This window comes from Natator depressus, chromosome 5, assembly GCF_965152275.1.
Source record: "Natator depressus isolate rNatDep1 chromosome 5, rNatDep2.hap1, whole genome shotgun sequence".
In the NCBI taxonomy this organism is placed as follows: Eukaryota; Metazoa; Chordata; order Testudines; family Cheloniidae; genus Natator; species Natator depressus.
This window is the reverse complement of record NC_134238.1, coordinates 46,903,699-46,918,411: the sequence shown is the minus strand read 5'-3', so window position 1 is coordinate 46,918,411 and position 14,713 is coordinate 46,903,699. Positions and strand designations below refer to the sequence as shown.

The 14,713-nt window shown below is 40.5% G+C and overlaps 2 protein-coding genes across 5 annotated transcripts in view; one reads left to right on the top strand and one right to left on the bottom strand.

Moving 5' to 3' along the window:
• The window catches only part of CERT1 (ceramide transporter 1), a 161,978-nt gene extending 148,106 nt beyond the window's left edge, over nt 1-13,872 (bottom strand). For all 4 annotated transcript variants that reach the window (XM_074952711.1, XM_074952712.1, XM_074952713.1 and 1 more), the window contains exons 1-2: nt 13,405-13,872; nt 9,145-9,279 (exon numbers count right to left, since the gene is read on the bottom strand). In XM_074952711.1, coding sequence (XP_074808812.1) covers nt 9,145-9,279; nt 13,405-13,500 — 231 coding nt within the window. In that variant the 5' untranslated portion in view covers nt 13,501-13,872. The remainder of the gene's footprint in view (nt 1-9,144; nt 9,280-13,404) is intronic.
• Nucleotides 13,873-14,474: 602 nt separating this feature from the next.
• Nucleotides 14,475-14,713, top strand: part of POLK (DNA polymerase kappa) — a 115,344-nt gene continuing 115,105 nt past the window's right edge. Inside the window, exon 1 of the mRNA XM_074952708.1 lies at nt 14,475-14,551. The gene's annotated coding sequence lies outside the window, so the exon portion shown is untranslated. The remainder of the gene's footprint in view (nt 14,552-14,713) is intronic.

Here is a 14,713-nt window from a genome sequence, read left to right as displayed (position 1 = left end):
ACATCTCCCAAGGCATGCAGGCTGGGATACAGCTTTTATAATGTGTTACACTCACACCACTTCATCCAATACATATTCAATTGGAATTTCAGCCCCTTTTCCCTATTTCCTACTAATGTTGGGGTACCCCTCTTCCATAGGCTATTAATCTTTTACATATGCATCCATTAGTTACCATGGCTTTCTCATGATCTGCTGATGTCCCTATTTTAAAACATCCTAAATTAGTATAGACTAGCATCTTGCGGTTACCTATCAGCCGTTTGCTCATTACAGCATTCTATCTTATGATCTATGTTTACTCTTGGTTCGCTTCTTATGCTAGGGCTTTTTGACCTTGTGCCTTTATTAGTTTAGCTACCTTTTACAGGCCTTGTGTACTATAGGCTCATTGCACTAGGGCCTTAACTTATACCTATGCACCTATAGGCTACACATTTAATACAATAACCGCCCAATTTTGTAAATTGCTCCCCAGATTTTACCAAGCAAGTGCCTAATTTATTTGGTAAACATAAGACAGTTATAATTTAATGGGAAAATTTCACACGGCGTCTAGGTTGCAAAGATGACTTGAAAGTTTCTCCAAAAAAATTAACTTGCTTGCAAGTATTTTTGTATTCTTTGCTATTAAATATACCTGTATATTTTAAATTCTTAGCTTCTTAGGCACAACTATTTGTTTTGGACAGCCCAGAGCAAACTGTCAGCACTTCAATAAACAGTTTTAATAGTTTGTCCTTCCCAGCCCAGCTTCTGCTGCATCTTACAAGTAATAATTTCTAGTAGTTAGCAAACCATAATTTATTATGAAAATGAATACAAATTCACAGATTCAGCAGAATTAAGGAGTACAAGTGTGTGTGAGGCGCAAGCCTTGTTTAATTACTAACAGCTTTAATAGTTATGCAACAATCAGGATGTTAAGTATATATTTGACGCTGATACAGCATGGGTGAAGAGTGTTCCATTACAAAAATCCTTTGGCTACAGCAACCCGGAGGATGACGTACATTTCTGATGTATAACACGTCTAGCCTGAATTATCATGTGTTCTGACAAAGACTGCAGGTACCAAAATATTCTGATTCAGAACATTCAGTCAAATTTAATATTTAAATCTTTCAATAAAAAGCTAATGTGAAAATAAAAAGGAAACAAAGTAACACTGATAACAAATTTCTTAGGAGTCCCAGTCATGGCCCACTACACAAGTGCTATGATAATACATGTATTATTTATTGTATGTAAGTAATGGTCATAATAAACAATTTTGGCCCATTTAGTACTAAACGATATCCCTCACTTTCGAAGAGGTTTTAACACACAGCTGAAGTCAAAACGATGCAATATTGAGAGAAATGGCTTTTCTCTTGAAGGATACTAACTGCAGTCAGTCCAAAATATTTTTTACATTATACAATTTATCATTAATTCCATGTCTGAATTGTAGAGTAACTGTTTATTACAATGTGTTTGAAATTAAAAACATTCTAAAATAGAGTACTTCGGTAAGTACTTGTGGATTGGGACAACTTGTTCAACATAATCTGGATCAGTGTCAGTTATTTTTCACTCTTTACTTAGGAATTAGTTTAATTACTACTATTGAAAGGAATCCCTCTCCATATCAATGCTATCCCAAGAAAGCAGACATTTTTTTTCTTTCCAAGCACATCACCCAAAAATGTAGTTAGCTAATTAAAGGACCATAATCAATTTAAAATTCTCAGTTCTTCAAACACCTACCTAGTAGAGTTACTAGTAACACTTAAGCACAGTAATTCAAAGATAAAAACCATTTCTCATTTTCAGATTTTGTGCATAACACCACTTTGCCCGTTTCCCTACTGTTGTGTGAAAGACACAAATAGGAAAGAGAAACATTTTTAAAATAGGAAAATATGATTGTTAAACAAAAATTGTCCAGGGCAGGGGCTCATGTAGAAAGCTCCACTTGCCCCAGTGACCCCAGCCCATCCTATCCCCAGATCTCCCTTGCTCCCACTCATCCCTTCCCTTACTTTTCTCCTTAACCTCTCATTCTCCTTTGGTTCTTTCCCCTGATAATACAAGCATGTTTTAGTTGCTCTCATCTTCAGAGCCTACTCCGACCCCCACTTGCCTCTCCAACTAGTGTCCCATCTTCCTCTTATTTCGAAGGTCACTGTCTACAATCAGTTCTCCAATTCCATCTTACACCCTCTCAAATCTGGAAATATCCATTTGGTTATTTAAGATATGCCTTAAAATCTAGAAGTCCTAATCACCTTCTACGTCAAACAAGCCTCAGAATCTAGTTAGTGATTTCACAGCCCATATATTCTCCATTTCTAAATTAGTTCAGGGCCTCTGTTTAGTAAAGAGGCGGCTGAATAAATGCTGTACCAAACCAGGAAAAAAATGAACTGTTTATTTAAACGCTAAATATTTGTTAAACAGCCTTTATAGGCTTATTTTTTACAAATTAAGGAGTTGGAAAGGAGTTACTATTCTTTAGTGTAAATAGTATTTTTTTGGTACACAAATCCACTGCTTTGTTATCTGAACACATAGCATTGATCTATTCAAGTCTTTTCTATAAAGCCCACCACTGTAGTAACTAAAGGCTAAATGATGGTTGCATTTAATTTAACTGGCTGACTGCACAAACTTAATCAAACCTACCAGTGGACAACAGTCATAAGTGTATATTTATATTTTAACTGGAATTTCTTTTTTAGTAATATTGCTCATTCAGGAGTTCAGGATGTGCAAGTTGGAGAAAATTAATCCCCAGATTCACTTAAGGGGCTACCTGGGAAGTTCATCCTTATTCATCCTTTAAATGCAGTTATAAAATTGCTTAATTTCATCCTGAATAAATCCAGCAGCCCATTTTCAATTTCCCATTGTATACATTTTAAAATGAAATACAACAAGAGACAACTTTAAGGAGATTAGAACTACGGATAAAGTCAAGTTTCCCTTTAAATTTTCCAACTTTAATTAATCCAAGTGCTGAAATTGTATTTTATAAACAAGACTACTTAAAAAGAAAATACATGTCCATCTAACTGTTGTTCTAAACATATTTTTTGTTTAACAGTAGTTCTGACACCCCAGGTTCTTATTTTTACTAGTAAGAAAGTAGAAATCAAGAGTTAAATTATATTTTCAGGTTGTAAAACATGGAGACTCTCTGAAAGGGATTTCACACAGGAAACTCATCTGTATGTACTTGTGGCACCTTAGAGACTAACCAATTTATTTGAGCATGAGCTTTCGTGAGCTACAGCTCACTTCATCAGATGCATACTGTGGAAACTGGTTACCTGGATTTGTGCAGGAAATGGCCCACCTTGATTATCATACACATTGTGAAGAGAGTGGTCACTTTGGATGGGCTATTACCAGCAGGAGAGTGAGTTTGTGTGTGTGTGTGGGGGGGGGGGGGGCACGGAGGGTGAGAAAACCTGGATTTGTGCTGGAAATGGCCCAACTTGATGATCACTTTAGATAATTAGATAAGCTATTACCAGCAGGAGAGTGGGGTGGGAGGAGGTATTGTTTCATGGTCTCTGTGTATATAATGTCTTCTGCAGTTTCCACAGTATGCATCTGATGAAGTGAGCTGTAGCTCACGAAAGCTCATGCTCAAATAAATTGGTTAGTCTCTAAGGTGCCACAAGTACTCCTTTTCTTTTTGCGAATACAGACTAACATGGCTGTTACTCTGAAACCTGTCATCTGTATGTGTTCAAATTGACAAATGTAGGACATCCTCTCTTACTGTTTGAAAAGCCAGTCTATTTAAAGAAGGATTTCACTGACTCTTCCTATATTTCCTTTTAGCTTTCACCATTAGTTCCCAATACACAGTGGTAACCAAGACCACACTGTAAATAATCCAGAAATAAATTAGGTCATGAAAAGGAAATCAGAAATGTTAGCTTGCTGAAAAACTTGAGTATTTACCAAGTCTGTAGAAAAAGTTGCTTTTGGTAAGCATAAACAAATTAGAGACTTTAATGAAGAGGACATTGTCACCTATTCCAATCTCTTTGTATTCTTTGAGATACCAAATTATGATGATTACTCATGTCCCAAGTGCAGTCACTGTAAGTGTTTAAATCTAAAACATCTCTCTTTACAATACAGAAATATGACAACAAAATGTTACGAAAAACTCAAGAATGGTCCTTGGTACTTATTCATTTACTTCAGTGTCCATCCATTTCACAATTTTATTGGTTTGGTCACAACAATCTCAGTGTAAATATAAGCAAAAATTGAGAAAAATCTATACAACTGAATGAAAATTGACAAGTCTTGTCTGGTCTTCCAAATGGAAAATAAAAACAGTTTTTCTACAGTAGAATATAGGAATCACTGCTGATTAAAAAGAAAAGGAGTACTTGTGGCACCTTAGAGACTAACCAATTTATCTGAGCATAAGCTTTCGTGAGCTACAGCTCACTTCATCGGATGCATACTGTTATGCATACAGTATGCATCCGATGAAGTGAGCTGTAGCTCACGAAAGCTTATGCTCAAATAAATTGGTTAGTCTCTAAGGTGCCACGAGTACGCCTTTTCTTTTTGCGAATACAGACTAACACGGCTGTTACTCTGAAACCTGCTGATTAAAACTGCATGATGTCACTGTTTTAATAAAGAAGCCCATTTGCAGTGAAGTCATAGATTATTTGGAGCAATGATACGGGGGGCAGTGCTTGCATGCATCAGTTACTTCTTGTAATAAAGTTTAGTAGCATATGACCATTAGAGTTTAAGATTCTCTGAGGATTTCTCAAACATGACATTTTCCCAAATGTTTAGTAAAATCATCTGTTCAGCTCCATGCTGAAGGGCTGTTCTGACAATGTGCACACCTCATAAAATGGGCATTTTTTTAATTCTGAAGGTTTTCAAAGAATTTTACAAGCTATATTATATGAAAACAGCAACTTTAGTAGTAATGCAATCCTTGCTACTAGAGCTAGGACTATAGTAATACTATACACATTCTGCTGAGCCATATGACCATTGAGAGCTGGTACTATGGAAATCTAACAGCAGTTTGTCCTTCTTTTGCACATCAGCAGTGATGGCATGAAGCACAAAAACAGAGGCCTCCTGCAGAACAGTACAGAAGTCTCCTGGTCAGTGTTCAAAGCAATAATGAGGAACAAGATCTAATCTGTAACCTACAGTTGTGGTTTTATTTTTTTAATTAGACCTCAGCAGGGAGAGAGGGGTCAGCAGCTAGAAGGGACAGCTCAGGGAGTCTCCCGCCTTGGCAAGCAATGCTGGTTTGAGGAGGGCTGTTTCCCCACTACAAAGAGAACTAATACCAGCAAAAGCACTAGTAAACTCTATTCTATATAGTAGCATTGCTAGCATCTAGAAGAGATCAGAAGAGGAGGTTGGGGGGGGGGGGGGGGAGTGGCTCCCTTACAATCATGTTATCAGGTCTCATGGCTGGTATTGTGTCTCAGTAACCAGCATGCACAATGACAGGTTTCAGAGTAACAGCCATGTTAGTCTGTATTCCAAAAAGAAAAGGAGTACTTGTGGCACCTTAGAGACTAACCAATTTATCTGAGCATAAGCTTTCGTGAGCTACAGCTCACTTCATCGGATGCAGTGAGCTGTAGCTCACGAAAGCTTATGCTCAAATAAATTGGTTAGTCTCTAAGGTGCCACAAGTACTCCTTTTCTTCCCACATGCACAATATTATTGTTGTCCTAATACTGTAAGCTACAATGGAAGTACTGCCATAATTCTGGATAGTTACTTTCTACCCTTAAAAGCTTACTGATCAATGAAATGTAGTCATTCTGAACGAGAAGCACTAAATAATCCTTTATAAGAAAGAAGTAAAAATGAAAAAAAAAAAGTCTCCAGTTGAAACTGCAGGCAAGTTTTGAATATGCATGACTACCTAAATGTGAATTTGCCCATCACATAAGAGAACCTGTACCTTTTCTTTCAAGAAAGCATCATGGAAGTTGTCCTTTAATAACAAAATGTTTTATGTCTCAGACCAAAGATATCACCTATTCGTATAGTGCCATCTAGCATCATGCTGAGGCAGTTCTTTCAATATCAATTCAGAGGAAAGATTGTCGCACACTCCACTTCCTGCATTGTTGTTTGCCATTAAGAACCTGTACACAACTATTAACTATGCCTAACTTATGAGATCTGGCAAGATCATGAGACACTAAAGATAGGTTAAATTTAAAGCCTAATAGAGGTCTGTACAAGTAGATATTCCTAATAAAGATTCTGACTTTGTCAATTCAGTATCATCGCCACACACTAGTTGATAGTGAGAAGTCAAGATAAGTCAAGATTTCCACTTTCCATTGATGCAATCATAGACCAGACACAGTAGAGAACAATTTCTGCTGATACACAAGTCTTCTGCCCTTCATCTATTTATCTTATCAGTTACTAATGTTTTTATATAGAGTTTGAGTATAAATACATAAGCCAACTAGCTCTGTTGTGACGATTAAAAGAAAATCTGAGGGCCAACATTAAGATTTCCTTGCAGGTAGCTATTTATAGCTGATGCACATTTTAGATTTCTTAATTTGATTGACATTCAGTTGCATTTTCTACCCTTATTGTGTTAAGAAACTCGTGACTGAAATGTAATTATAAATGTAAGTTATTGTCTACTTTTTATGTAACAAAAATCCCTTAAGAATCCCAATGTTATTGTGCTCATCCAGTTCTAAAAAGCCTAAACATACTCTGATTACATTATTCAGATTTTATATTGATGAAACAAATTAGCCATACTAAATTGTAATCGGAGTGTCATACTTTACTCAAGATCCATGTCACCTATGCTTAATCCACGTAAGCGGAAACTCTTAAAATATTACCCCAAATGAGAACCTACCAGTCCTACCAGTTAGAGGCTTCTAACATCTATTCACATGTCTGAACTTGCCCACAGAACGTCTGTGAAACAAAATCCGGTTTGGAGGCTCATTCAGCTAACTAGTCTATGCTTTCCTCAATAATTCAGGGTTAAAGAGTCTGCTCGCTGACTTGCTACTAACCAGAACAAGTGGGAAGTACTCCTTCTAGAGTACTGGGGCCTAAGCCAACAATTTCTGAATAAGCTTTGATTTAAAGAATTTTTAGCCCTTGATAGTATCAGACAGTACACTTCTTTAACATTTGGAAAGTTAACTGACATAATAGTTTTCCTGAGCTCCTAGTGCCTACACTAACATTCAAAGCTTTGCCTGCCATCAGCAGCATGGTATCAACAGGACTCTGCTCAGTTTTGCTGAAGCCCTTCAGAATTCAAAAGCCAAAATAGTGGAACTCAAGAATCACGTCAATTTTATAATCCTGATAAAATTGAGCAAAAGGGACAGTCACTTAAGTTATTTGGGAGATGTACTCCCTACCAACAAAAATGGAGTAGCAGAATTCTTCCCCACTCTTCCTTACCATGTTCAAGAGGTTCTGAGAGGGGGCAAAGTGGTGAAGAGTCCACTGTACCTTCTAGCAGCTAAGAAGCTGTAGATGGCGAGGGGAGACGGAGAGCTCCTTCTGCCTTCCAGCAGCTGTATGCATGCATGTTGACCTTCAAGTTTAGACACCTATTAGCCAGCAGATATGAAAGATTCCAACTTCCCTTTTTGCTGGATCCTGCTTTAAGAACTCTAATAGAAATCTCAGTACTATCCACCACAGAAGCTAGATTTCAGGCTGCTAGGGATGGGCCTTACTTCTCAACAAGACACTCTACCTAGAGCTCTCTAAGGCCACCTTCCTGCCACTACCCCACTTCATGTCTACCACTGGCTATCATGTTTGCCCTTTTGACTAATAAGTGTCAGGTAAATTTTTTTAAGACCCGGCCTTAATTAGTGTGTTCAAAGTATATCCAGTAAAGGAGTATTTGTATAGCCCACTGTTGTGCACCATATGCTCCTTAGTGGGTCAGAACAAGGTACCCATTTTTTTAAAAAGCTTTAAGTATAGCATAATATGCTATTTTTAACAATCATTTTAGATGATGGATGTTTGTAACTGCCAAACATCCAAATGGAAAAGTCTTACTTTTTTCAAATCTACCTTTCAAAATTAGTAGTTTATATCATTAATCCAATCAAATACCTTCAAACTGCAGCTTTTGTGACAGGAATATTTATAAGTAGTAAAGTTCTCACCTCACCCCCACTTTACAACTATAAAAACTGAACACGTTCTGGTTTTTGGGCTTGCAGAAAGTTTAAGCATTGCTGCTTTTGTCCAATTATATACTACAAAACACTATCTGGTATTTCCCATATCACATAACTCACTCAAAGGATGACAAATATTCAACTGAACCCATCAAATGTTATCCTTGCAAAGTTGCTGCACATTTTGTAGCTCTCTATATAGTATTAAACCATGTGAAACCATACAATAATATTCCTAAAGCTAAAAAAAAACCCACAAAGTTTCCAGGCTTGCTGGAGCGGTTTCACTTTTTTGAATTCTATTCTATTAGATTCTAGACACTGTAGTATCTGAGTTCCTTCCAAGAGTTCAATTAAGCAGCGTGACTAACATTCATCATACATTTTCTCTTCCTTTCGACAGGGGAGAAGTGTGCAAAGTGAAGTGTTCTGGACTTTATAATTTAATATTTCTACATTTACATGAATGGACATGGGCAGGCATACACACACACAGAGCTATATTTATGTTAGAGAAGACAAGGTCACAGAAACATCTTGCACCTGGAGCAGAAGTTGATTAGGTTTGTGATGGGCTCTACTCCTCATGGGAGTTCATTCCACAGGCTTGGGTCAACTCCCAAGAAAACTCCGTCTACTGCACAGACGGCCTTTACTTTTATTGTAGAATATTCTGTTGTGTCAGAGGAGTGAAGAAGTCAATCATGATCTCCATCCTAGACTGCATATTTATTCTTTATTATCTCACATATGTTCCCTGTTTGGTTGCAAACATATTGCTTTTAAACCACTGACAAAAGAGGACATACCATCATAAAATTCATTTTCCTTAGCCATTTACACCAAGCTTTTTGTCCATAAATGTAAAAAAAAAAAAAAAAAAAATCTATCTATAAAGGTCTAGTGAAACATGAAAGACATCAACTTTGAGATAGTGCTTACCGTAATAACAGCCTTGCTCAGACAAATCGAGCCCCTGCAGCCATACTCAGTTTCATCTTCAGATTTGTAGTAACTTAGAGTGTTGTTTTTCAAAACTACCCATCGGTCCTGCCACCCATGAATGTAGTTGGTCCACTGTAGAGAACAAAGAAATAAATCTCAAAAAGCTGAGCAAGGTCTGAAAATAGTAAAAATACTGATGAGAAGACACCTTGTTTGCTTATTAAATTTCGTTATTTAAAAACTAGAAAAAGTTTTTCAAAGTTCTCCCCAAATGATGGATTTGCTATCCGCTTGATCAGAACTCTCAACATTTTTCATCAACCATTTGTGTTGCACAGTACCTTAAGCCAATTTTGCTTCATTAACAATAAGACTAAAATTATGTCGTCTGTAAAAGCGGTATCACACCCAACTAAAACAAAATGTTCTTTACAATTAAGAGCACTGATGCAGAAAGTAGTTTAGTGAAAAATTAGAACTATTAATTGGTAAAAAATATAGGTTTTATCTTTTTTAGGCTTAGAAGTTAATCTTTTGGTTTTAATGTTGCTAAACTTTCCATTTAAGTAAAACAGAACGTGAGCTTTCATAAGAACTGTTTCCATAAGATAAAGATACTGTTTTAAAAGTCTCATTCTCTAGATCATATAAAGATTCATTTATACAAGGTGCTCCCCTAATCCCCCTTCACAGCAATATAAATACAGAAATACAGTTCTGTAGATTAAAAATCACCATTTTCACACTAGTAACTTAACATTTACCAGAGTCTCAAAGTCACTTTTGGGTTCTAACACTGTACACCCTGACTCATTAGCTGCTGATTACCAAGATACTTGTATATCCTACTCTTAACCAGACTTGTCCAATAATGTCACAATTGTTTACAACGTCGAGTTCACAACAATGGAATTCTGTATTTAATATATTAATGACAATGCATCATACATTGTTCATACTTCCAAACAAAGAAAACCTAAACTCACTGAATGAAGATTTGATCCTCAATGTATTTTGTATGTCTGATATCTATCATCATGTCTGGACTGTACGATCTGTGTAAGTCTTACATGGTAACAATCTGTAAGACCCATGTCTGTTACGTACAGCACTGGGCACACACTTTGGCATTCAAGTTCTCTCTAAATTATTCGGCTCAAAGCAACAACGAGTTAGAAGAGGATATACTACTTAACGGGCAATAATGGGAAAGTGAGTACAAAAATGTTGTTCGTAAAATTGTTCTTAAATGTTTAGTAGATCATGATAGTGGTTCTAAAATGAAAATTCTCACTGAAACAAGATGAGGAAATGCTGAAAAATATTTTATGTTTCTTTCATTATAACAGGAGGATTCTTTCATTGTAAGGCAGGAGAATGGGAAAAGGGAAGAGAGTCGTTCCTCCACTAACACAAGTTAGATGGTACCTTTGAACAGCTTTTATTAATCAGAATCTTGTGCTTATGACATTGGTCTGTTGCTCTGAAAAAGTTTCCCAAATTCACCATTATGTCTTCAACGTAATACTGAACGGAAGAAAAGATCTCTGGTAAAGAAAATTCTAACTGTTTGAACAAGTGAATTTATTTACATGTGACACAAACTAAAAAGTTTGATATACCTGAAAATCTTTCCTAGTTTGTATCCACCTTTAAGTGATGAACAATACACACATTGTAAAAAGTGCTTTTCAAATGGTTAAAATTTCTAATCAGTAGGACAATGCATGGGAAAATTTAGGCATTCAAAATACATTTAAAAATAAAAAAAAAAACTTAAAATTTAGCTTCTTTTCCCCTTACTTGTGGAATAATGAGGGCTTATCTAGACCGAGAAAAGACCCTAAAATAGCTATTCTGCACTAGCTCCTTGTGTGGACACTCTTCTTCCACACTAAAAGTGCTTTTGTGGTGCTTAGGTTCAAGCACTCTTAGTACAGAATCAGAATGACCACAAGGGGGTAGTGCAGAATAGCTACTGCACTTTAAATTAACATCCTCGCTATTTTGCACTAACTTCCCCATGAACTTCCTCTATAGACAAGCCATAAGCTCAGGCTTTTCCCTCCTGCAAAAATGATGAAATCCTGAGCACCTAAAACACCACAGGGAATGTAAAGAAATGCAACCTTTTATTACTGGTTTGGAGTCTTGTTTTTAAAAAGCTTTTTTTTATATTTAATTTTTATTTGCTGACAAAACACATTATTATGCAATAATTTCAGTTAAACCCATTTGCCTTGCAGGTGTTACAGAAGACATTAAGTTAGACAGTCACTCATATAATATCTTCCAGCAGGTTCACTGCAACAGGTTTTATCATATTTCACAATTCAGATTATTTTTCATTATGTGTTTTCACTTGGAAGTTAACAGAAAAGACAATAGCTGTAATATAAGCATAAGCACTACAAACAAAACTCAAAAATTGTACATAGTGCATGTATAATAAGACACAGATGTTTGGGAAACACCTTGGGATTTAGCATACATGAAAACCCACCATTAAGATTTAGAATACAATTTTTAGACTCCATTTCATTTGCCAATATTAAAATGGATGGCATACTACAAACAAATACCAGATCATTTCTACTTAATGATCTGAATCACCTAAAAAGGTGGTAACATTGCAGAAATGTCAGGCAATAAACCACATTTCCGAACCAAATCATCACGTAAAAAACCTACTATAACATACCTCCTGTCCCTCCCCACCATCAGATATGAGACCCTGCAGATCAGTGTGCCAAGGCCTGCCTCCTCTCCTCAACATTGCTCCCCTCTATGAGCTCAAACATTTTTTTTAATTGGAAAGAGTTCATAAACAGAGTCCTACTCTCTCACAAAAACAGTACCATAGGTTTTTCAGTAAACAGGGGATGTTCACAGGTCATGGGATACCGAGATCATGCATTCAGTTCTGGCTTAAACCCCTCCTCACAGTGTAAAGTGACAGAGAGATGCAAAAACAACATCTCAATATATACCCAAATATCCAGAGAATTAAAAAGCTACTTTCTGCTACCGAAATTGTTCGCTCAGAATATTTAGTCTTTAAAACACTCCTTAAAACTGAATTCCCTAACCTCATCTCACACACATCAAACTGATTTATTAAATTCACAGTAATACAAAGGGAGGAATAGGTTTAATCCTTCCCCACGCCCCCCACAAATATAAGCAAAAAAAATTTTTTTAAGCAAGCATTCCCGCAATTTTCCCTTGTTCCCCACCCTTCACTCGGATCTCCCACTGCAAGGATATTTTATTGCACTGTTTTGATGCTGGGACTAAAGGCCATGCCACTCCTCTTTGACGTATCCCTATTGATTGGAAGTGATTTGTATGTGCACATCACACGCTGCTACTTCCTGCAAAAAAAGTCTTGGCAAGGAAAAAAAAAAAAGCAGCATTTCCTCTGCAACCCCAAGAACTCTCCCTCTCCCACACACAGGCTCAGCGTGTAGTCCTACATCAGTCAGCACAGGTATCAATACAACCTAGCCCGCAACGCACACTACCTAGGATAGGATTGCCAGGCTCCAGTCAAAAACCTGATGAATGGAGATGCCCTCGCTGCCAGCACTCACATTCTGCATGAGAATTATTCTAGTTACAGACCCTGCTGTCCCAAAATTTACACTTGGGGAGGGTGAGTCAAAGGGTGGGGTGCAAAGTGGGGGGATCGAGAAAGAAGGGACAAGGGGACGCTCATTCATGCCGAGGATGCCTCCTCATTTAGGAGGGGAAGGAAACTAGGAGAGACTCCCCCATCCGTTTGGAGGGTGGATTTTAAGACTGTCTCCACAGCCTCTCCGCGAGGAAAGGCTCCCCGCCCCGCCTAGTTTACAGGAAGGAGGGCACTGAAAGCGGCGCTTAGCTTCTCCCGGAGAGACGGGGGAGAGCTGGGAGTACTGCGGGGGTTCCTCTCGCAGCAGGGCGGGCTGGAGGGGACGGCCTCGCGGTGTGTGCGGGCCGTTAGAGCCCCTCCCGCGGGCTGGGAGTGGATCTTTTGCGGCGAGTGACTCATTGCCAGGCTCCCCCAGGTCATGCGGCCGCTGCCCCAGCCAAGCCAGAGCCCTGTCTCCGCAGGCGAAAAGGGCTGCGGGGCTGCCCCGCAGGCGGGTAACCAGGCGAGACAGGGGATCCTAGCCCGATTCTGCCGGGCAGCGCGGGGGTGCGCACGGTGCCCAAGCGCCCGGGAAGGAGGAGGCTCCGAGTCCCCCAGGTGGTGCGGGGGAAGGGGCTGCTCACCTTGCTGAGGACCCCGCAGAGCTCAACAGGCGGCCCGGACTCGGTCTCGGGATCCTCCTCGGAGCCGGAGGAATTCCAGCTCTGGTTGTCCGACATGGAGACGCCGCCCGCAGCCACCACCGAGCAGGGAAACAGCGAACGGCCCCCGCCCACAGCAGCCTCTTCCTGCCTTGGGGACGGGAGCGACGGCCGGGTGGGCTCTACCTGGGCGACACCTCTCGGCTCCCGGGGGGGCGCCAGCCGCGCCTGCCCTCTCTGCAGCTACCGGGGCCGTGGCTCCGTGACTCGACTCTCCGCCTCTGCCCTCACTGCAGCGCCGCGGCCCCGACTCACAGCGAGAGCCACAGTGCGAGGGACGAGTGCCTGTCTCCGCTCAGAGCGCCACCACAGCTGCTGCCGCCATCTTCCTCCAGGCAGGAGCTCGCTCTCTGCTACTATTTACCAACTCCCCTCAGCCCCACTGTGGAGGGGGGGCGCATTGCTTGCTGGGAATTGTAGTCTGGAGGGAGGGGCACGATGCAGGGAGGGTCTGATGGCGCGATGCATCATGGGAATGCCATGGGTGGGGGGGAATGATGCCCTCATGGAGCACTGCATCCTGGGAGTTGTAGTCTAGGGCGGGGGAAGGCCTCCGCTTTTGATTTGGAAGCTGAGGACGGCCATTTTGGTTCGGTTGTGTGTCTTCTAATTACGGCCTCCCCCCCAGTCGTTTAGCCAGCGCCCGCCCAGGTGCGTAGCTGCGGCTTCACTTCGGTTAAGGCAATAGGGAGGCTGGTCTGTACCCTGACCTGTCACCCGCTCTTTCCTCTAGCCCCTGTCTGACGGGCGGGAGCGGGTTCCTCTTCCCAGGTAGGGCAAGGAAGGAGGCACATCGTCCCTCCCCCCACCCCCGTGTCCTCGTCCTCCCCACTGCGGCTGTCAGTTGAGGCTGGCTTCCCTCCCTTCCCCCCGGCGTGGCCCTTCGGGGAACAGGCTCGGTGTTTCCTCCAGTTACAGACGTTTCCCTTAACCAATATGGAGGCGGGGGAGGGGGGGGACAATGAGAACACAGGAAGTGGGGGGGGAGCAGGGAAGTTAGATGCCTCCGGCTCTGAGCTGAGAGACAGAGCAGGGGGAGCTCGGCAGTGAAGCTTCTTCCCATCCACAGGTAAAACATGCCGCGCCTAGCCGCAGCGTCCTCCCGTCCTGGGCACGCTGGGCTCTGTCCACTTTTCGTGGGGTCGGTACAGAAGGGGCTGGGACTCACGCGGGTCACTGAGGAGCTGAGACAGAAAGAGGGAAACCAGCAGCAGCCAGATCACCCTCTGCC